This window comes from Physcomitrium patens, chromosome 20, assembly GCF_059467195.1.
Source record: "Physcomitrium patens ecotype Gransden chromosome 20, ASM5946719v1, whole genome shotgun sequence".
Taxonomy (NCBI): domain Eukaryota; kingdom Viridiplantae; phylum Streptophyta; class Bryopsida; order Funariales; family Funariaceae; genus Physcomitrium; species Physcomitrium patens.
This window is the reverse complement of record NC_143429.1, coordinates 4,220,154-4,240,771: the sequence shown is the minus strand read 5'-3', so window position 1 is coordinate 4,240,771 and position 20,618 is coordinate 4,220,154. Positions and strand designations below refer to the sequence as shown.

Genomic DNA, 20,618 nt, shown 5'->3' with positions numbered 1-20,618 from the left:
TAAATAACCAGTAAAACATAACGTAGTTGAAAGCCTGTACAGCTATCCTTTGAGAATCCTAAATTAAAAAGTCACATATTCATGCCTTCAGCACTGGGCTGTCTCAAATTAACGAGTTGTAAAGTTGAAGAAACTCAGGAATTGTCGTTTTGTAGAGCACCACGTTGACATGCAACGTCGAGTCGAGCAAAATCACTGACATCAGATTCTATTACTTTGATAAATGCACCATTCATTTCGATGTAGCCAGTCAATATACACACAGACGTACTGACACACACGCTAACCCACAATATTTCATAACCGTCGCTAAATAGAATGTAGTTTACCCTTCAGAGGTTGAATAAGACTCGCTTTTCGGCAAACGGAGCACTTTCAAAAAAGCATTTGTTACAAGGCCGTCTAAGTGGAAGTCTACACATGCGACTTGAAAAGGACATGGATCACTCCTATTACAATGTAAGCACCATCAAATTGCTTAAGAAAAATAATTGGAGGTTGTCTGGCGGTATTGAAATGATTGGTGAGCATGATATTGAAGAGAGTGGATAGATGTGATACATATCACGTATTGATTACAGTAGACCTAAGAGAAAGTTGGCTTAATTGTGAAGAATCGACAGATGATGGGGCGTTTGTTAGCAAACACCGAGCTGTAGTAGATTTGGGAAATGCAATGACGTCCCTAATTGAGGTCTCGCCAGCCAGTAACATGACCAGCCGGTCCAATCCATAGGCGATGCCTCCTGCACGTTGACATCACACGAGACGAAAAGTTTAACTACAAAATTGAGAGAGAGAGCAAATCAAGGCACTTGCAAACACGGTTTTGTTCGTTCAGACTAAAATTTTCTCCACACTTTTCATTCGAAATGATAGTTCATTGTTCCTGTCGAATGCTTCAGGCAAGTAAGGTTTACAATAAAAATTCAAAATTAGAAGACCACAATAGAGTGCAAGTATTAGGCAATACCGTGAGGTGGAGCACCGAGATCTAGCGCTTCTAAAAGAAACCCAAATTTTTCTTCTGCCTGTTCACACATAGATCAGATTGCAAAGCTTGGGGTAATGTGAACGATCGATTAGTGGAGCAATTACAAAGAGAAACCTGTGAATATTGCTTCCGACAGAACAAGCGAGCCCCAGATGCGACATTAAACCCATTTTCATATTTCTATCCAATGATTTGCAAAGAAGAATTTCCAAGAGATAAGTTAGGATTCAGGAGTGTACTTCTTCAGGAGTCAGGCCAATGGCACTTAGCACTTTTTCTTGAACAGATCTTTTATATATTCTCAGACTTCCACCTCCAATCTGACACAAGAAAGAAGTAAATAAGTGAACATTAAATACAGGATTCAATGCCAACCGTTGAGATACGCTTCAGACTTTTTAGTACCAAAAGAGCAAACCTATTTAAACAGGATTTAATGCAAACTTTCAAGGTAAATAGAATTCACCTCAACACCATTGTAAACGAGATCATAAGCCAAAGCTCTAGCATTTTTAAGATCTCCCATATCATCTGGATGAGGAGCGGTAAAGGGATGGTGGAGCGCCTGCGACATAAAAATCAGCATTGTGACATTAGATCTGGATAAAAGATGTTACTGTTCAGGCACATGCTCACACAAGGAATTGAGTAATGATATGCATACAATTTCTTTCTGGTCTGATAATCGACTGGGAATGATCCAGATGCTTGGTAAATCAGATAAAAAGCTTCAGGACATGTAGCTCACAAAGACAAAAGGTAGAGCATTATCGTCCGAAAATCAACGTTCTACGAAGAAACTTTGTGAATCTATTTGGTCCACAGTGCAAGTAAAGCTCACCTCAAGCCTTTGTTCATCTTCATTCCATTCAAACATGGGAAAATCCGTAACCCAGAGTATAGCATGCGCACTCTGATACATCAACCACAGATCGCACAATTGTAAGTGAGTACTGAAACTGAAACATATAGCTCTGCATGATGCAAGCCTGCAGATGTCCCGAATTAAAAGAAGAATATGCAGAACTCAAAAATGGATAAAAATGTCCCAAATCTACAGGTAGAAACACGGTGAGTCCCGATAATAGGAAGTAAAGCACCTTGTCAACGATGTCCAAGTTGTCAGCAAGATAAGTACGAAGGGCATCAAGAGTTCTATGCACAGATGAATCTGGGCCAGCTGCGAATACGATGAGATCTCCTGCATTAGAAGCACAAAGCGATACTAGTTCCTGCTTCTTCTCCGGGCTTAAGCTTCCAACAAGAGCAGGAGGCCCCTCAAGTTCACCTGCATGGCAACTTGTACGTCAATACGTCTACTACCGATATGATTCTGACCTCAAAATTCACAGAGAAAAGTACCTGGACACTGTCGAATTCTTAATTCCGTAATGTTCATCAGCTAGCATCGTTAAAAATCATAAATAGAGACATGTATGAAACAGATGTTCACAGGGAAAGAAGCAGATGTTCATAGAGGTTAATGGGCAAAGAGGGAGATACACATTTACGACATAATGAAGTGTAACCAAACGGATCGAGAAGACTATAATTACTCAGTATGACGTAAGTGATTCTTCTGTGGTGTTGGTAGGACTGATGACCCTGCTGCAGGTTTAATAGGAAAAATAAGGCATAAAGGAATTGTGATAAACTCTACCGCCTGCCAAGACCTTCACATAAGGTAAGCCTTTAGCTCCCGACTTAATAGCTTGTTGATATACATCTCCTTTCTTTAACCTTGTAGCTGATATTTTTGAAGAACCCCCTGGAATACTGATTGCCTTAACTAAGCCACCCTCTTCCACAGCGCTTGAAAATGGTGCAAAACTCGATCCCGCAAACAGTTCCGAAACCTTTCAAAATAAAACAACGAGAATAAATACATAGGTACAGTTATGGCATGTGAAGTTACAACTATCTCTAGGAATCATCATAGACTCGTGATAACAAGATCAACCACTGACATTACTCTTGTAGAAAGAAATCAGAAGGTGATATTAAAATTATACCTTAACAAGCTCTAGTCCATAACGAAGATCAGGCTTATCACTGCCATAACGTGACATTGCCTCAGCATAAGTAACCCTTCGGAAAGGATTAGGAAGATCGACCCCTATTATTTGCTTGAACACCTGTAAGACACCGAAACAAAAAAACGAGTTCAACTCAATAATTATTACCATAAGTATAAAATAAGGGATCGGGTATTGCTCAAGGTAAAAAGAAAGCCCACAAAGAATCTCTTGTAGAATTGAGAAATATTTTAGAGTAGATGAACAGAAACTAAAATGTAGGAAGAGCAGCATAAGATATGTTTGAAAGCACACATGTCTCATGAGCCCCTCATTGAGCTCCAGCATATCCTCAAGAGGTGTAAAAGAAAGCTCCAAATCTAGCTGTGTAAACTCTGGTTGCCTATCCGCCCTTAAGTCTTCATCTCGAAAGCACCTGGATGGTTCCAAAACAAGTCATGGTGCTTTCTCACAATCTCGCCTGTTCAGTAGGCTATTTAGTTGGTAGCGGATAATGTTAGATATTCTCTACCGAGGAAATACCTACATCGTGTGAAAATTTGCTAAAACTCAGCAAGCAGCTCTTAAAACTATAAAATGCTCTTACGTAAATAAGCCATACGCATCCAGAAAATGTATACCAGAGAAAAAGTTACCTGGCTAGTTGATAGTATCTGTTGAACCCTGAAACCATGAGCATCTGCTTGAAGAGCTGTGGACTTTGAGGCAAAGCATAAAAATCTCCTGGCTGCCACAACCACCAACACAACTCAACTTTCTTTTGAAACAAGTATCATTCAACCACAAATCTAGCTGTATACACGCAAAAAAGCAAAGATATAAACAATCAAGTACGGCTCATTAATTACTATGCAGATTTATACCAGGGACGACATCCAATTTATTCAATCACGTAGAAGGACCAAAAAATTTAGTATGTGATTAAATTATATAAGCAGAACCACATTAAATATCCTCAAGGTATTATCAAAGTCAACCTCAATCCACCATAGCTCACATTAGTGGAGAAAACTTGGATACAAGCATTCACAAAGGTCTACAACGTGATGTAAGACGAACTTCATAATATTTTGAGTGAGGATAGGTGAACCGTGTTCATTCACATTATTCTAAAGTATCATTAAGAATGCAAGGACAAAAACAAAAGAAGTATCTAATTACCTGTACACGAGATGGAACAAGGTAATCGCGTGCACCTTCTGGAGTTGACTTTGTCAATATTGGAGTCTCTATCTGAAGACAGAAAATTCGCAGACAAGATGAGAGTCTGGATTCTTACAAGCCACTCCTACTATAGTATTCGATATCTGTTTGCAAAATCCTCATGTCACTGGTTATCGGTTTTGATTATGGTAAATAACCTCAATAAAGTCGTGAACATCTTCCAAGTGCCTGCGCATGAGCTTGATAATGTTGTGACGTATTCGCAAATTAGTGTTCATTTGAGCCCTCCTTAAATCAAGGTGTCGATACCTGCGATTATATCATCCATCAGGTTCGTGTACAAGAGCCTAATATAGCTCAAAACGATTCCGTACAAGATCTATGCAGTCAGATCAAAACTCCCAAAATTAATGCAGTCTCTGCATTACCACTGTAACAATGTAGACCTGAAAAATTCGGAGAAAGACTTAACACAACCTAATCATACCTAAGACGAACTTCTTCAGAAGGCATTTCTTTATTGTCGTCAGCAAGTGTCACCAAAAATGGCAAAGCCAATCCCACTTTGTTCAGAACCTGTAGACTCTCCGCAATGATCTGAATACATGTCAAACAATAATTCTGCATAAGCTTAAGCAATATGCGAAATAACTCAATCACGCATTCCGGACACATTCTGCAGTGCAGGGAAAACATGGACAACAAGCTGATTCCATAATGGAAGCAGTTGAATTGCCAATCAACAAACACCAGCAACAAGCTAATCCGAGTAGTAAACAAACTACCTCAATAGATCCAGTCGCCATACGAGCATTTGCAACTTCCTTAGGTCTGAGCTGCACAGTACCCTCAACTGCTACCACGTACTCAACACGCACGTGTTGGGCGGTTTCATGACAATCAGGGAAGTTGTCCGGATCTGATTTGACCTGCCATTTCCAGAAGGTGCAAACGTTCAAAGGGAGAGGAAATGATAGGACTTTGAGAACCACTCTCATGAGATCTTCGAAATGATGTTCACAAACGTGTACAATTAGAAGGACCACCGCATTCTCGTACCTGCACAATTCCGGAGTGGTCCCGCAAATTAACAAACGCAATAGCCCCGTGGCTCCGCTGCGATGCAACCCATCCGCATACCCGCACCCTTGTTCCTACATCCTTTTCAGTCAGCTTCCCGCACTCGTGAGAGCGCCTCGAGAAATCTAATACCTCGTTAGCAAGGTCAAACCCAGCACCTTTGGTCACCGGCTTCGTCACTGCATCCTGGACCGAACTCACCACAGGCAAAGCGTACGACGGCTTGGAGCACAGAGATGTGGTAGAATGCAGAGTTCTCGACCACCTTGGTCTTGGGGACAGACGATTGTAGTGGTGCTTGCGGAAAAGGGTGCCAAAAGGGGAGCGCAGCAGGATGGAGGCGTGGCAACGGGGGGCTCCCAGTCGCACTGCCATAGCCATAGCAGTGCGCAAGCTCTCTGGTGCTATGGCCATGATATTTCAAGGTTTAGGGTTTAAGGTTATCCACTCAGATCACTCGGATGCAATCAACTGCGCATTACATTGAAAACCTGTACACACGAGATAACACTCCTCAGTATCCTCGCATTCCCTCAAACAAAAAATTGAACCCTGATTCTGTGATACCTACAGAAGCCTTGCATTGAAAATTTGAAGACTCCAAAACCCCTTCGCTAGTACGCACCCATCCTCCGTGCCAGTAGTAACCCTATTCCAATTTGTATATCAGCCATCAGTAAGATTGATGACCTCCGTTAACAGATCATTGATTTAATCAAAAAAACTCTGCAGAATTCTTCACTAACCCCTGAATCTAAGCTGCAACTTAAGCGCCAACTTGCTTAATAAAATCGAAACCCAAAATTTTCAAGTTCGATTTCAGACATGAGGAAATGTCGGCTCAGTGGCACTGACATAAATTTTGCTACTGCCAACTCTAAAAGAGCTCAATCTCAAATTGGAAGCAACTCAATACAGTCCCATACACCCAATAACCTTTTTTTTTTCTTTTTTTGTGATTAACTGAAACTAGACATTACCCCTACAGGTATCACTCAGTTTTGAGAGAGATTAACATACTCCTTCCCGATTCCTTAACACAAGAACATCTGCCTCAGGTACCATTTGAATTGCACGACAGCGTCATCGCCCAAAGGCTCGTTGGATTCGTCAAAAAACGCCATTCTGCCGCTTATTCGATGACCTAAACTGAGGTGATTCACGGTACGAACCAGAAATTGCAGTGAACTGAGTCTCATGGAACCAAGAAGCTCCAGCTGCTTGGTGCGCAATCTTCAGCCCCACGCACTGAGCACCACCCTACAATTCCCCGCTCCTCGCCTTGCTCAACCACACGGAGAAGCTTGGGAACATCAGTTTGAAATGACTGTTGGATGAATAATTTTATCTCCAAACGAATTGAATCCCCCTTCGGAACAGACGAACTGGAAGGGTATAAGCACCTTCATCAACCGGAATATATCGACAAGGTTAGGGATACCAGGTGGTCAGGTACCCGTATTGGTAAACGATTTCAACCCATGGCATTCTCACAACCCCACGACTTCCAATCCGTAGAAAATCAGCGTTCACAGAGGAGCCTTAGCGCCAATTTAGGTGCATTTTCATGTTAACTCACACAAGTCTGTGTATTACGGGTTGCATTGTTTCCTGAACATGGATTGATAACAACAAGAACGGTACTGAGTGCGTGTGTGTGTAATTGTACATATACATGTGTGTGTTTATACATAAAAGTTGATTGATGAGGCTAACAGTAGCAAAATTGCCTCAGAAGATAGTGCAGGAGCTAGTTCTCTCAACTTAATATTGAGCAACTTCATGGGATTTCATGTGATTGTGTGCGCCCAGACCACAATTCTAGAAGGCAGCGGTAAGGAAAAACCTAAATAGCCAGGGTGGGCCGGGGACGTTCGCTGAACAAAGTTTCGTTGGGGACCACACACTGGCCTAAGCAACGGAAAACACGAGAAAAATGAAAGCGAACAGGATATCATTCTCATAATTCTCCACCAGAATAATGATTCTGCGGACGCTGGTACCTTATCCAAGGACATTGGACCTGGACGGCCACGGTTGGCTGAGATCCGCCATGCCAGATTTCCCTCCTGGCTCCAACGTCAAAGTTGGTCTGTCTTCCTAGCATCACGGCGCACCAACTGCCAGGGAGCTTGATACAATCTGGTATTCTACCGCGACTGGCGAGAGATTGATCTGTGAAATTGTCGTGCGAACCTTGCTGCTCGCATCAATCAGAGCGGCATTTGATCTGGTCTGGTGAAATCTCAGTCTAGTTGAGATGGCGTCCGTCGCAGCGTTGTCGACCTCCGTGGCTGCTGCCGCCGCATCCACCAGCGCTGTGGCCTCGTCCACGACGAGGTCGACCCAGAGAGTGTCGGCGTCGTTGTCACTCAGGAGGAGCCTCGTGCATGGCAACAAGGTGGTGTTGACCGCAAGGAAAGCAGGTGAGTTGCAATGTCTTCATTGAGAGAAGTAAAACGTGGTAAAACTCCAATTGGGTAGAGTTATTTCGCGTGTTGGAGTTATGGTGGCGGTTGCTTTGTTGAATTTTGGCTGAATCATGTCGAGTGTTTGAAGCTCCAATGTGCTGTAACCCGAACTTCACCGTGTCGCATTTTAGGATACGTGGTGGGGGGAGCTTTAGACTTGCTACCATTGTCTGTACAGTGAGGTTTGGAGCTCCCTAGAACCGTCACGAGTAGTTTGTCGTTCGGTACTGCGAAAGAGTTCGCGACTGTAAGTCGTTGAACCCTGTTGTATGACATGAAGCGGAAAACGTGTTGTAGGGTATCGTTCTTCTCATTACTTTCAGCCGCGATAGCCGTATGTTATCCACTCACCGCTCAATGGTTTGAGCGATATGTGAGGATGATGCTACTGTCCGTCCACTGCCTTTTAGGATGCTCGGATTCGACTTATATGTAACCCGTCTTTATTCGAAGGATTTCGCTCTAATCCTGTCGATTTCTTGGGTTCATTAACAAAATTCTGCGATATCAACAGGAATATGCTTGCTCGAGTCGACTACTCTCCCTTATCTGTTCTTCTAAATACGTCTTCAAGGTAGTTCAGCGACGTGTGCGTTTAGTATCTAATATTTTGAAATGATTCAACAGAGATACTCGTCAAGTGCTCTCCGATGGGCTCGATCTGACAAATCGTGACATGTTAATCCTGCAGAGTCCAAGAAGTTCAATCCTCTGCGCGTCAGGGCTACCGCCGACAGCGACAGCTCTGCTCAAATCCAAGAATTCGTCGAAGACCTCAAGGCCAAGGTCAGTTCCTCTCCCCATCTTCAATGTTAATAAGCTTAGGTCTTTCAGGGTTCATTCAGATTCTATTTATCAAACTTAGACCCCAAACAGAATTCTGTATGGTGAAATGAATGTTGTCGTTTATTAACAAGCTTTGTGCTGTAATGACTGAACAGTGGGACCAGACTGAGAACAAAACCACCGTCGTAGTTTACGCCGGAGGTGCCCTTGTGGCTTTATGGTTCTCCTCCACCATCGTAGGAGCCATCAACTCCGTCCCACTGCTGCCCAAGATCATGGAACTCATTGGGCTCGGCTACACTGGATGGTTTGTGTACCGATACTTGCTGTTCAAATCTAGCCGTAAGGAACTCGTTGAAGACATTGAGGAGCTGAAGAGTAAGATCTCAGGTGCTGCTGACGAAGTTGCGAGCGGCAAGTAAATGGCGTTGCACTCACTCCATGCTATGCAGCGTGCCACAATTCCTTTTGTGAATGTATGTACTCGTCGATTGGCACGAGCTCTGAAATACAGGATCTGAGCCGCCTATTTTTTGACTTGCATGATGAACTCTCTCTTCGTAGAATTGGTTGGTGATCGAAACTTTGCATGCAACCAGGCACGCACGGTCTAGGGATCTAATCAGAGTTGAACAGTGTAGCAGAGTTTTGTGTTGACGAGCACCTCGTGAGTGTATTAGCATTAAGATGTGTGAACTTTGTGGTTTTCACTGCAAGTTTCCTCGATCATGGAATATCCACTTTAATCTGGCATGGCAATTTATATTACTCTCGGGTTAGTGCTACGTATTCATAGCTACGTGTTGGTATGCGACGAACGCAGTCGCCAGAAAAGTCACCATTGCTCATGTTTTAATATCTCGAAAGTCGGTGTTGAAATTTCACCTGATCGTTGAAGGCCCCTCACAGTCAATGAACTCTATAAGAATGCAACTCCCGATGCTTACGAAAATCTATCGAAGATGGAACAGTCACAATTCGAACGTAGCAACCGTTACAAATTACCTGCATCTCCTGCAGCCACAATCATTGAACCTGCCTTGGAAGTGAACATTATAGTCCAATATCCCGTGTGAGACCAGGAAACTTGTCGGTTCGATGGACGTTCTACCCGAATGAGCAACAGCATGCACAAAGATTATGCGAACGAAAGTGACAACTGACAACAGTAGCTCGGCAACTGGTTATAACCTTGGAACTATTTGAACATGCAACAGTTACGGCTCCCCAACGTTGTTATAGGACTTCCATTCAATCAATAACACGTCTACAGAGAAGTTGCTTGAACTTTACAGTACAAACAAGCCACCATTAACAAGATATCTTAATAAAACTATTTTCGAGTGATACAATATTCAAAACTCCTACTAGCCACAGGCCCAACCTACTACAAGTAGAGGCAGTCTAATCTCATTAATTATCCTTCCAACTTGTCGACAAATTTGCTTGCTACCCAACTGCAAGCCTTTCTGAACAGAAAATAAAACTTTGATATAAAAACTATAAAGCATCCATTCGGCCTTAACAATATGGGCCCGGGACATTTTCCTCAATAATGCACGACGTCTGGCCTACAAACAACCATGTACATGTGTGAACCAACCCTTCTCAAAATCCTCTACTGCTAAATCCAAACCAGAAGCCTTCAGCACAGGGTCCAAGCCAAAGCAATCTTTCCTGGATAAAACCTAGTCTCTGTGTCTCCGTAACGAGGACACAACAAGCATACAACCGTGTCCTTTACAATTTACGAAATAAAAACTGAAACACAACATCTGTTTTCACTGCAGATTTGGACATTACCATATAAAACCCAGCGGACGTAGCACCCGACATAGAAATCTTCTTCTTTGCAGTCGCGCAATCCACTCCATACTGGTCATTTCAGCTCCTGAGTGTTTCATGCAAATGGCGTTGGATTTCGTTTAAACACAACCAGCGCAAGAACAAGAATTGTTAGTACCATGCACGCCTTAACAGGCAAGTCAGTTGGATCACTATCTTTGTCGCCGAAGATCTTCCGATCCACAAATCCAAAGACGCCGTTCACAAGGTCTACCATGGTGTCCATCATCTCCCATACAACATTCCTTATGCAATTGAATGCAACCAGAAAAGGATTCACACGCTGTGATTGTGTTGGGATGCTCGAACTCGAAATCTCCTCGTATCCTTCATAACCTATATCAAATGCTAAGGTAAACTCAGTGTAATCTTCTAACGTGTCTAACTGAGGCAAGACTATACACATACTTACACGTCAAAACATGAGAAATCATCTGATGCAGCTTTGGGCTGACAAAAAAATTCAGAAAACAACACGCTACAAGGCTGATGTGCTTCAACAACAGAGTCGATGCATCCAGGCTGACCAAAGTCGAACATAAAATCACGAAACTAACACAAACCTCTATTGTGAGATACAGTCATTGGGCGTGCTCGCATGAGTTCCTGAACCTTCTCGTTTTTCACGAATGCGTCCCAAATAGCTGGATCTTTGGCCAGCGATACCACTGCTGCCTGGATCACACCAACGCGCGGGTTACTTCCCGAAACTAAATAAATAGTAGTAGAAAATTCCTGACAATTACGACAGCTTGATATGCCCACAATTATTTCAGCGATAATTTTTCCACATGGAAAACTTAATTAAACAAGAAAAATGGCCAGACATATCTAAATTCGTCTCGTCTGGAGGAATAACTGAGTAAACTTCAGATGGGATATGCCCATCACGGAAACTGCAAATTAAGCCACAGAGAACGTACCTGAACGTCAGGATCGGTTTGCATTAGATCGATGCATCGAGCTACAACATGGCTTCCTCCCGGTGCTAAAAGGGATAGAGCGTGACTATGCTCAGCTGACGAGCTGACCAACTGATTCGAAGTTGTTGTGGTCAGCTCCTGCACATCAAAAGATCGCTGTGTAGCAGTTGTCATACTCACGGAGCCCACCTCTGCACACGGGGCATCATTGATAGAGGGACCAGGGCTCCTGGGAGAAGTTATCATGGGAGATTCCCTGTGCACAAAGATTATGAGCTAAACGTTGCATGGAGATACAAAATGTAAAACGGTGAGCTTAAAAATGCCAATCAGATTGCACATACAAAACTACCTCTCTCGTAACAAACACCAGAGTGCGGCACGATTCGATTGATACCCCAGTGCTACGATTTGACAAAAAGAATGCCTATTTGGCAAAGAATCGTTGGAAGAAAAAGGGTAGCACTCACGTTTGAACAAAGGTTGCTTTTAATTCTCGTGCGGCTGCATCAGCCTCCTCCTGAGAAGGCACACCACCAAATGGAGTTAAGTGATCCGCTACAATTACTGGAGTATCTTCCTGACAGAAGTCGTATTCGTCATCGAATATCGATGGAGATGGCTTTGACAGCCGAGATGCATCCCGGTGTCTTGCTGCAGCAGTTGGGTCGACATGCGCAACAGCAGGTGATGACACAGACGCGACAGCAGTTGCCGCCGCTGTCCCTGAAAACATCAAAGTTTCATCACAAGTTTCATAAAGACAATCAGTCAGAAATAGGCACCAAATTATTCTAATACAGTTGCAATTTTTTAGTACAAACCAAAACTAACACTACATCCTGTTAGCAGTTTACGTGCAAAAGACTCGACACCAGAAGATCTCAGAAAAGAACATTTTGAATTAAGAATTCAGCTCCTTCTTGATATCACACCTGCGACCTTTGATATACTGCGCAACATCTTCAAGCCTTCCTCTTAATCCAATGATCTGCGACCAAGATCCTAACAACAATACGATCAGGAGGCAATCCACCACGACCAACACAAACCCTACTGGAACTGTGACATACTCAATGCTACACTAATTAAGCCCAAACTGCAAATTTCTCCCTCAAATATTCAACTCCCACCAAACATTAAAAATAAAATAAAATAAAAAACCCGCAACTTAACACAATGTCCTTGTCACGAAAACCCAAATTAACGTCACCGTCAATCACCTCTCACACTACAATTGCTACAGACTACAAAACTCCAACCAAACTCACTCAATTCCAAGCAATAAACCTGAACCCTACGCAACCCAAAGGCAACGCTCGATCAGGGGAACTCAGGAATGATTGCTGATGCTTACGTGAACAAGTAACGAAAGGGGGATTCTAAGAATTGGGTTCAAGGTAAAACAGTGAACTTGATTCGATCCACAAACAAACCCAGAGTGATTGACGGATGATGGACGCGGAGAAGAGGGAGCTCCGCTTGGGTGGCAGGCTGGCTGGCTACGGCGGTGGAGCCATTTCCAAGAATGGGCGTCGGTGCATGGCTCGTGTAGGTCGCTGCCGGTAAACTGACTGGTCATTCTTCTTCAGTCGTCGTTCAATTCGGATATTTCTAACGTAGGGGTACCTTAAACCGTGTCAGGGCCTTGAACCAACAAGTAGACCTTGTCAGAAAACTAGCTTGTACAAACCCAAAACCGCTTTGAAGAATGTAGAAAGATTCCGAATAGATTCCAAGTCCACCAATGATCGGCAGATTTTACAAGGACGAAGGCGGTGGTTTTGTGCAATGGAGGTGGTGGTTTAGCCTGTTTTCACGGACGGTTTTGTTAATTTTTATCAATTCAACCACTGCGGCGATTCAATTTTTTTCTCTGCAGCACACCAAAACCTTATTTCTCAACCCAATTTTTTTTTTTTTTTTTTTTTTTTTTTGTCCAAAATAACACCCTCCGAGAAAGCTGAAAAACCTTAAGATTACGGTTTAAGATATTCCTACAAGTAGAGTTGTGTGTTTGTGAGTGTGTGCGAGAGAATAGCACTGAGTCATCCGTTTGAATGCAATGAGGCTACCTGGTTCAGTGAACTCAACAGTGAAGATTTTTCGTCACCGCATCCTCTTGAAAATTGCGGTCACACTAAATCCCACAATTTGCTGACGTGGGACAGTTCCCAAAATAGATGCTTTCACCTTTGTGAGTCCCAGTAAGGATCCCTTGGGAAACAATCTTTCAATCGGGGACGTTCGCATATGGACGGCGGATGTGGCGAGCGGGCCTCGTCACTGTGGGAAAGTATCTCACACAGGATTGGGAGTATTTAATCTTTTGTGGGTGTTCCATGAATTTGGTGCTCGGTGTCGCAGCATTTGCTGAGTCAAATCGAAGGAGCTTTCCGTTGCGGGTTCTGAAAACTCGGAAGCGTTGTTTAGCAGAGACCAAATTCCGGATTATCGAGGAGAAGTCACGATCCTTGAGTTGGGTTTGTGACTCTGTTTTGTGGGCATTTCAGTTGCGAATGCGAGCACCTAGCGATGGAGACCCGAGTGAAAGCATTGTATATATACCCTGTGAAGTCGTGCCGAGGAATTGCCGTTCCTCATGCATCCATTACCCCTACAGGTATCACTCAGTTTAGATATCTTTTTCATTTCCATCTGTGTTATATGTTGTTTTTATTTTTCGCCTTCTGTGAGGATAATTTGCAGCAGGTAATGATGGTGTAGTAAGCATTGAAGTGATGAGGAGTGTCTGGGGCGGCCCTTATCCTTCATTCTGTATGGGGTCGAGGGTTTCGAGCTGCCAGTTAAAGTCCGTCGGATCGGTGAGGTGATCGCCGGTCTGTTATTGTTTCTACTGTGACTGTTTTTCATATCCGAAGGAGTAACGTGTCATCTCGCTGTCACATTTGTTGCTGATCGTAGGATAGCTTGTTCTTTATGCTTTCACTCTTTCTTTGCCTCTCATTCATGGGTTCTCCACTGGATAATTGAGAAGTGCTGGTGAAGATGACCCTATTTTGATATGCGCGTAGTGATTCAGATGGTAGAATCTTTTGTGGGTTGAAAGCTTGTGTCTGTCTGCACGTGTGGTGCTTAATCCTCCTGATTTCTGTTGGTTACAGGATTTAAGTGGGACAGGCAATGGCTGATAGTGAATGCCAATGGGCTTCTCTTGACTCAGAGAGCAGTGAAGAAGCTGGCGTTGGTTGAGGCCATTCTACCTGAAGAGGCTCTAGACTCTCGCTGGGGGTCTATTTCTCCAGATGCAGCTCTTTGTGAGTTTTCCCCCGCTTATGCTTCCTAAATTTCTGACGGCTCAAACTTTATGCTGGAGTAATTTCTCTTCTAATTCGATCATATCGATGTTTGCTATCATAACTTCATGTTCTGGTTAGGAATTACTGCTTTTGCGTTTTATCTCTTGTTTGAAGTGCTCTTGTGCTTTGATTACATATTCATTTCAAACAGATGCTGTTGTGAGGTGTACCAGTAACATTGTGACACTCTGTTCATTTTGCAAGGCTTGAAAGCCCCAGGCATGGAGCCTCTGTATGTTCCACTTGTTCCTCAATACCCTCTGAAAAAAGTAGAGAATATCACATGCTGGGAATGGTCAGGAACTGCATTGTCCGAGGGTGACGAAGCAGCTCAGTGGTTTACCAAGTACTTGGGAAAGCCTTCAAGTCTCGTGCGTTTTGACAACGGTACGAGTCTTTTAGATCTCATGTTTATATCTAATCCTCAGTATACGTTATGTATGTGTTGAGTAATCTGAAGATGTTTGATGACTTTTACAGAAAATGTTACAAGGCCAACAGATCCGGATTTTGCTGTGGGTCATAAGGTTGCATTCAGCGATGGTTTTCCGTTCCTTCTTATATCGCAGGTATATGTTATCCCTCTTATTTTCAAACCATCCACCTTTGTATGAATAACAAAGTAATTACATAATGAGTTAGCTTAGTTCTATACTATTAGAAACTTTGTTTTATTCCTCACGAAGTTACTCTGTTTTGACTCAGGCTTCGTTGGATGCTCTCAATAAGAAACTATCAGTGAGTATTCCGATAGATCGCTTCCGCCCAAAGTACGACAACATCCTCTCCTGACCTTCCCGTGAGTTGAACCATTTTGTGACGAAATTTGCTATTTCTCCTTCATTAACTTGATTTATTAAATGAATCTCGTTTATATTCCAGTGTTTTAGAATTAGCACTCGTTGCTTTTGAAAGTATTGAAGAAACTTGGTTGATAACTTGTCCTCTGAGCTTGCCAACAAGCATGTTAAAAAAATGTTTTCTCTATTGTAAACATTTGGTGCAGTAATGTGATGAATGGTCTAACTTTTCTTGTGGTCCAACTGCTATTACTAATCTTGCCTTGAGCGCTTCTAATGTGTGTCTTATTTGCGTTTCCCTCACGTGTCCATCATGTCTAGTTGATGATCTGACTCGTGTCTGGCAGCATCTTTGTGGACGGTTGTGAGGCTTTTGCCGAAGATGAGTGGGGGGATTTCAAAATTGGCGATTTTCACTTTCATGGGGTGAAGCTATGTGGCCGTTGCACGGTACAGTCATAGAACACAAGCAGCTATGCTTAATTATTTTATTAATTTGACGATCTGTGCCTATGCAAGCCTGCGGTGAAGTTCAGTTATAAAAATCCATCAACTCTAATCTCCTTTGATTTTCATGAAGTGCATTTGCCCAGATGCTTTCATGACGATTATATACGTGATGGCTAAAGCACTTTATGTTTGAATTGTTGACGCCAGTTTCCCTGTATGGTTTGAAGCATTACGAGGAAGTCAAAATCATTGTAGTTCAGTTGTACAAACTTGTTGGAAATTCATACAGGTACCAACTATTAATCAGCAAACAGGTGAAGCGTCGAAGGAGCCTACTCTGACCTTAAGATCTTTCCGCAAAGGCTCGCTTCTACACATCCCTACTATGGAAAACGAGGTAATTATACCTGGCTTCGTGGCTTGTGAATAATATACAAGCATTTGATAGATTAAGCTGTAGTACTTGCTGTATTGTTCCCTGTATTTATTGTGGTTTCTCGTACCTAAAGACATGCCCACCTGCTCACAAGCATACAAGCCTAGAAAATCGATGAAACTGCAGGTTCATCTAAGGGACTTGGAATTTCCAATTTAGTGAGGATCTGCTATAGTCTCAAGGAAGCATGCTCATATTCCTCTAGATTTGAGTTAACTTGTTGCATGCTCTGATAATCATTTTCTACTTTCACAACTTTCGTAATGTATTCGATTGTAGGCAAGTTCAAGCATATTGTGCTGATTATTTTCACAGGCGTGATCAATTGGCTCATTCCGTTTCTTGTTTGGTGGTAGGTATTCTTCGGCCAGAACGTGACGTGTGAAGATGCCGGCTTGCCTGTGTATGGAACTGCTCCTGCGCTGAAGATCGGTGATGTGGTAAAGATTTTGAAAACTGTTTCTATCCTAGAGATCATGTCATAAATCAGACATGTGGTTGTTTCATTTTATTATTTCTCTTAGCATTTTTCTTTGTAAGTGACATCATGGGATGGGATCATTATTCCTGTAACAAATAGTGTTTTTGTGCTTAAGTTTTAACGACGAAAGTTAAGTGATGTTTCTGTATGAACACATTTCATGCAATGTGGAAAACATTAATACCTTAAATAGTGTCCCGGTGTGTAATGTCTCTCGATGAACTATAGCAATGCGGCCATTACTTCATCAATGTCTTTACTATTTTTTATCACGTGTATCAATTATAGGTGCATCATCGCCATCTAAAAACTTCTCTCAAAAACCATACTACTCTCCTGCAGTAGAAGCGAACCTGTGCATGTTAAAGCAACTCATGTTTCAATCAACCTTTTGTTTACCCAGTCCTTTCATCATCAAAGTGCATCGATTTTCGTTGCATCAATACCCATTCCTAAGTTTTACAACATATCTTCCATTCGTCAAATCCACCCCCCATGAACAATCAACCTAAAATTTAAAACTGATCCAGCGTCGAAACATGAACCGTGACCACGATCAATTATCAGACTGACCACCAGACCAACCACCTCCAACAAGATCCAACTCCCTTATAAAGGCTTTCGGTGGAATCCTCTGCTGCAACTCCAGGTGGAGCTTCGTGTGCTGCACAAGGTCGTAAGAAATCCGAATCCCATTCATTGCGACCAACCCACTTCTAACTGTTCTCTGCACTCTCGTCGACAGCCTCGCCCTCATAATCACACTTCTGTAGTGGCATGGTTAACCTGGTCTGTTCTCATTCGATTGCCGCAATTCCCATTTGCTTTCTGACATAATAAGTTCCTCTCATAGTTTTCACTATCTCACAAATGCATGGTGATGATACTCATGGTGACGAAGCTTTCTGTGGAATTTTGAGACTACACTACGTAAACGACTGGGAGATCTGATTCTGAGGGAACAAGGTTTCTGCTCAGTAGCTGCATTCCATTTTTGTGGCCGTTGTTAAGCACTAGTGAGAACTTGGCCGGCTCGATTTCCCTGCATCACACGGTTCTTACAATTGAGGTGGGGTCGTTCGTGTCGCACGTTCCATGGTTGCTCTCATCGGTTGGGTTTGTCCTCTGATGTTTTACAGGGTTACATCTGCAGGTAAGATGTCACACATTTAGTGCATTGTACTTGGAAAACACTGCACGTAACAATCGGAAAGCTTGTAAGGAGGTTCAAGTGCGAGGTTAAGCTTGTGAGAGGAGAAGAGAGTACAGCAATTGTAGTGCCAATGGGAGCGAAGCAAGGATTTCACAAGATGGCGATGAGTCCTGAGCCAATCGGAGCAAAGGCGCCACAGAAGGGGCAATTTTACAAGCGCAAGAGGCTTAAGATATGCTGTGGAGTGTGTTTGACGATTCTGGTGTGCTTTGGGATTGTAGCCGTTGCTCTGAGCCAAACCATTTTCAAGTTTCGCGACCCCACAGTCTCGATAAGCGACATCAAGCTGCTGAATATTTCGGTCCGTTTCGACTTGGCTGCCTTGACGGCGCTCTTGAGTATCTCCATGTCGGCCGACGTGCACGTGAACAACCCAAACCATTACGACTTCAGGTACAATCAAATCACCATGCTGCTGGTATACCACAACGACCAAGTGGGACTTGTGGAGCTCGGCGCTGGCACCATCGCCTCTCGCAAGACTGTCGACATTCCTGCTGTCATCACAGTCGAGGCTGTCAAGCTTCTCCTGAATGGGTTGGAGGATGTAACAAGCGGAGTTGCGAGCTTGAGTCTACATGCTGTAATTCCGGGGCGCATGAACTTGGCCCACATCTGCAAGAGGAACGTAATCGCGGTCTTGGACTGCACCATTGACATCTTCCTGGGCAACCAGACATTGAAGCAGAACAAATGTGATCAAAAAATTAAGCTGTGAATCGATTTCGCTCTTGTAAGAACGTGTCTATACTCATGCTTCAATGTCGGCTCGTCCTCCCCAAACTCAACGTTGTTACGTTGTCTAAACATCGCAATGTCGAGTTGTCGAGAGGAGGCCTGGCATGAATTCCGCTTTATTAGTCAAACGCGAGGATTCCTCAGAGTTCTCAGTTTCCATCAAGCTCTCATTAGCTTCTCCATGCATCAAGTTCTAGGTCTCTCGTTCTTTTGAATAGAGAAAAAGATGCATCCATGCAGCCATGAATTACACAGTCTATGTTTGATAAGTTTGCTTGTAATAGAGTCTCTGTGACATGAAATTGACATAGAAAAACATGTAGGGGACTGGATTGGACATCTCTGGAGGCAGGATTTTCTATAATATACAAAATACTTCTCCAATACCTTCTTCCCAACAGTCCTCACCAGACCACCCTTGGGTTGTGTACATATATTTATGTAGCAATTCAAACGCTCTCCTCCCGCAGGTAATAAGAAACAAGTAACACAGTATTGATTAAAACTTGCTCGCCACAACCTCAGAAAGACAATCCATCGGTGATTTAAGACTTCGTGCTTGATCAATTCCGAAACATTGCACCATGTTTTTCCACTGGAAGCCCCATCACAGCAACTTATCCAACACACACCAGTCTCTCACTTGCTGCACTTTGAATGCCAACCTTACCAAGTCATGCGCAACCCATCGTCCATCAAGTCCATTCATAAAATGCATTGAACAGCTTTCTGCATTTCCATTTAGGTTTATGGAAGTCTTAAACAATTTCTACCAAAAACAGACACTTTATGCATTGAACAGCTTTCTGCATTTCCATTTAGGTTTACGGAAGTCTTACAAAATCTCTACCAAAAACAGACACTTTAAAACCTGGATTGAGCTACTGCTATGAACTCAAACAGCACCAATTTCCAGAATGCAGCAGTTGCAGTTCCATATAACAATCAAAGCTCACTACACATCTGATGATGAGAGCGGTGGAGTGGGTGATACAAATCCAAATGGGGGCATCAGAGGAGTGAGTTTCTCCGGAGGAAGAAGACTGTGAGAAAGCGTTCGGCGAACATTGTTGTGCCGGAGATTAGGGTTAACTTGAAATTACAACCCAATTAGGGTATACTTGGCATGGCATAGTTCAGATTCGGTAACCGAAGATACGAAGTTTTTTTTTTCAATCTCAAGTAGAGGGGAACCGTTATATTCCTCCAATACCAAGAAGTTCTAACTTTGGGTATATCGTTGTGGGTCCTTCATTCCTCCATGTGGTTTGGCATACTCTACAACTATCTCTTTTATGTAAGTCCATCAATTTTATGTATTTTTAAAGTAGTTTTATATGTTTAATTAATGTATAAGTAGGTTTACAAAATAATCAATTAATCAGTATTTATTATTAATATTTTGATGTATTAGCATTGGAATATCTTCATTTTGGATGATAATCCTTATAAATCATATCTTATGATGTTTACAAGCAAAATTCACAAATTTATTTTACTAAATGAAATTATTATCTAAATTGATTCATTATTGAGCTATTATCCAAATTTCAAAAAAAATACTTCATAATTTGGTATTTTTACTAGTTAAATAAAACTTTAGATTTAAAATAATTTAATATTTTTTCATGTTATTATACTAATCAATTTAATTTAACTTATTTTATTATTTGAAATATATTAAATATACTAAGAAATTATTTTTTAAAAAATAGATAATTTAAGATTAAAAATATTTAACTCCAATATAATATTCAATCTAATAACAAAAGGATTCTATTTCAATATTATAAATATAAAAAAATACCTCAATTTTTTATTTATTATTTAAATTTTAAAATTTTATTTTTGAATGTAAATTAAACGATAAAGACTTAGTCA

General features: G+C 42.2%; 5 protein-coding genes across 24 annotated transcripts; 3 read left to right on the top strand and 2 right to left on the bottom strand.

Moving 5' to 3' along the window:
* Positions 1–354: 354 nt before the first annotated feature.
* On the bottom strand, positions 355–6,659 carry LOC112273651 (aspartate--tRNA ligase, chloroplastic/mitochondrial). 3 transcript variants are annotated; one of them, XM_024502663.3, is made up of 16 exons: positions 6,447–6,659; positions 5,254–5,765; positions 4,980–5,123; positions 4,682–4,791; positions 4,392–4,503; positions 4,192–4,263; positions 3,666–3,757; positions 3,325–3,445; positions 3,007–3,129; positions 2,655–2,850; positions 2,095–2,282; positions 1,836–1,907; positions 1,461–1,559; positions 1,234–1,314; positions 974–1,031; positions 355–746 (listed from the first exon to the last, which is right to left on the bottom strand). In XM_024502663.3, exons 2-16 carry the CDS (start codon positions 5,686–5,688, stop codon positions 565–567), a joined length of 2,085 nt encoding a protein of 694 aa, XP_024358431.1. In that variant the 5' UTR covers positions 5,689–5,765; positions 6,447–6,659; the 3' UTR covers positions 355–564. The 3 variants fall into 3 exon arrangements, with proteins under 3 accessions (XP_024358431.1, XP_024358432.1, XP_024358433.1); XM_024502664.3 differs by having other exon boundaries at positions 6,295–6,587; XM_024502665.3 differs by having other exon boundaries at positions 6,337–6,582.
* A 775-nt stretch (positions 6,660–7,434) lies between these two features.
* Positions 7,435–9,299, top strand: LOC112273657 (protein CURVATURE THYLAKOID 1A, chloroplastic). The gene is made up of 3 exons (XM_024502676.3): positions 7,435–7,700; positions 8,437–8,531; positions 8,687–9,299. Exons 1-3 carry the CDS (start codon positions 7,535–7,537, stop codon positions 8,951–8,953), a joined length of 528 nt encoding a protein of 175 aa, XP_024358444.1. The 5' UTR covers positions 7,435–7,534; the 3' UTR covers positions 8,954–9,299.
* Positions 9,300–9,799: 500 nt separating this feature from the next.
* LOC112273652 (uncharacterized) lies at positions 9,800–12,872 on the bottom strand. 17 transcript variants are annotated; one of them, XR_012216216.2, is made up of 7 exons: positions 12,657–12,872; positions 12,235–12,290; positions 11,770–12,025; positions 11,300–11,555; positions 10,940–11,051; positions 10,335–10,712; positions 9,800–10,102 (listed from the first exon to the last, which is right to left on the bottom strand). XR_012216216.2 is itself a non-coding variant. In XM_073529502.2 (6 exons), exons 2-6 carry the CDS (start codon positions 12,260–12,262, stop codon positions 10,432–10,434), a joined length of 933 nt encoding a protein of 310 aa, XP_073385603.1. In that variant the 5' UTR covers positions 12,263–12,304; positions 12,657–12,864; the 3' UTR covers positions 9,800–10,431. The 17 variants fall into 17 exon arrangements, 8 of the variants coding, with proteins under 8 accessions (XP_073385603.1, XP_024358434.1, XP_090101441.1 ...); XR_012216215.2 differs by having other exon boundaries at positions 12,235–12,304; positions 12,657–12,860; XR_016499016.1 differs by having other exon boundaries at positions 9,800–10,097; positions 12,235–12,304; positions 12,657–12,859.
* Positions 12,873–13,661: 789 nt separating this feature from the next.
* LOC112273654 (uncharacterized) lies at positions 13,662–16,976 on the top strand. Its single transcript, XM_024502672.3, has 8 exons — positions 13,662–13,922; positions 14,425–14,577; positions 14,824–15,006; positions 15,100–15,188; positions 15,325–15,389; positions 15,767–15,869; positions 16,159–16,266; positions 16,662–16,976. The coding sequence occupies exons 1-8, from the start codon at positions 13,835–13,837 to the stop codon at positions 16,788–16,790; spliced, it is 918 nt and encodes a 305-aa protein (XP_024358440.1). The 5' UTR covers positions 13,662–13,834; the 3' UTR covers positions 16,791–16,976.
* A 471-nt stretch (positions 16,977–17,447) lies between these two features.
* Positions 17,448–19,121, top strand: LOC112273656 (uncharacterized). 2 transcript variants are annotated; one of them, XM_090245322.1, is made up of 2 exons: positions 17,448–17,575; positions 17,926–19,121. In XM_090245322.1, exon 2 carries the CDS (start codon positions 18,070–18,072, stop codon positions 18,715–18,717), a length of 648 nt encoding a protein of 215 aa, XP_090101448.1. In that variant the 5' UTR covers positions 17,448–17,575; positions 17,926–18,069; the 3' UTR covers positions 18,718–19,121. The 2 variants fall into 2 exon arrangements, with proteins under 2 accessions (XP_090101448.1, XP_024358443.1); XM_024502675.3 differs by lacking the exon at positions 17,448–17,575 and adding an exon at positions 17,582–17,752.
* Positions 19,122–20,618: the final 1,497 nt, after the last annotated feature.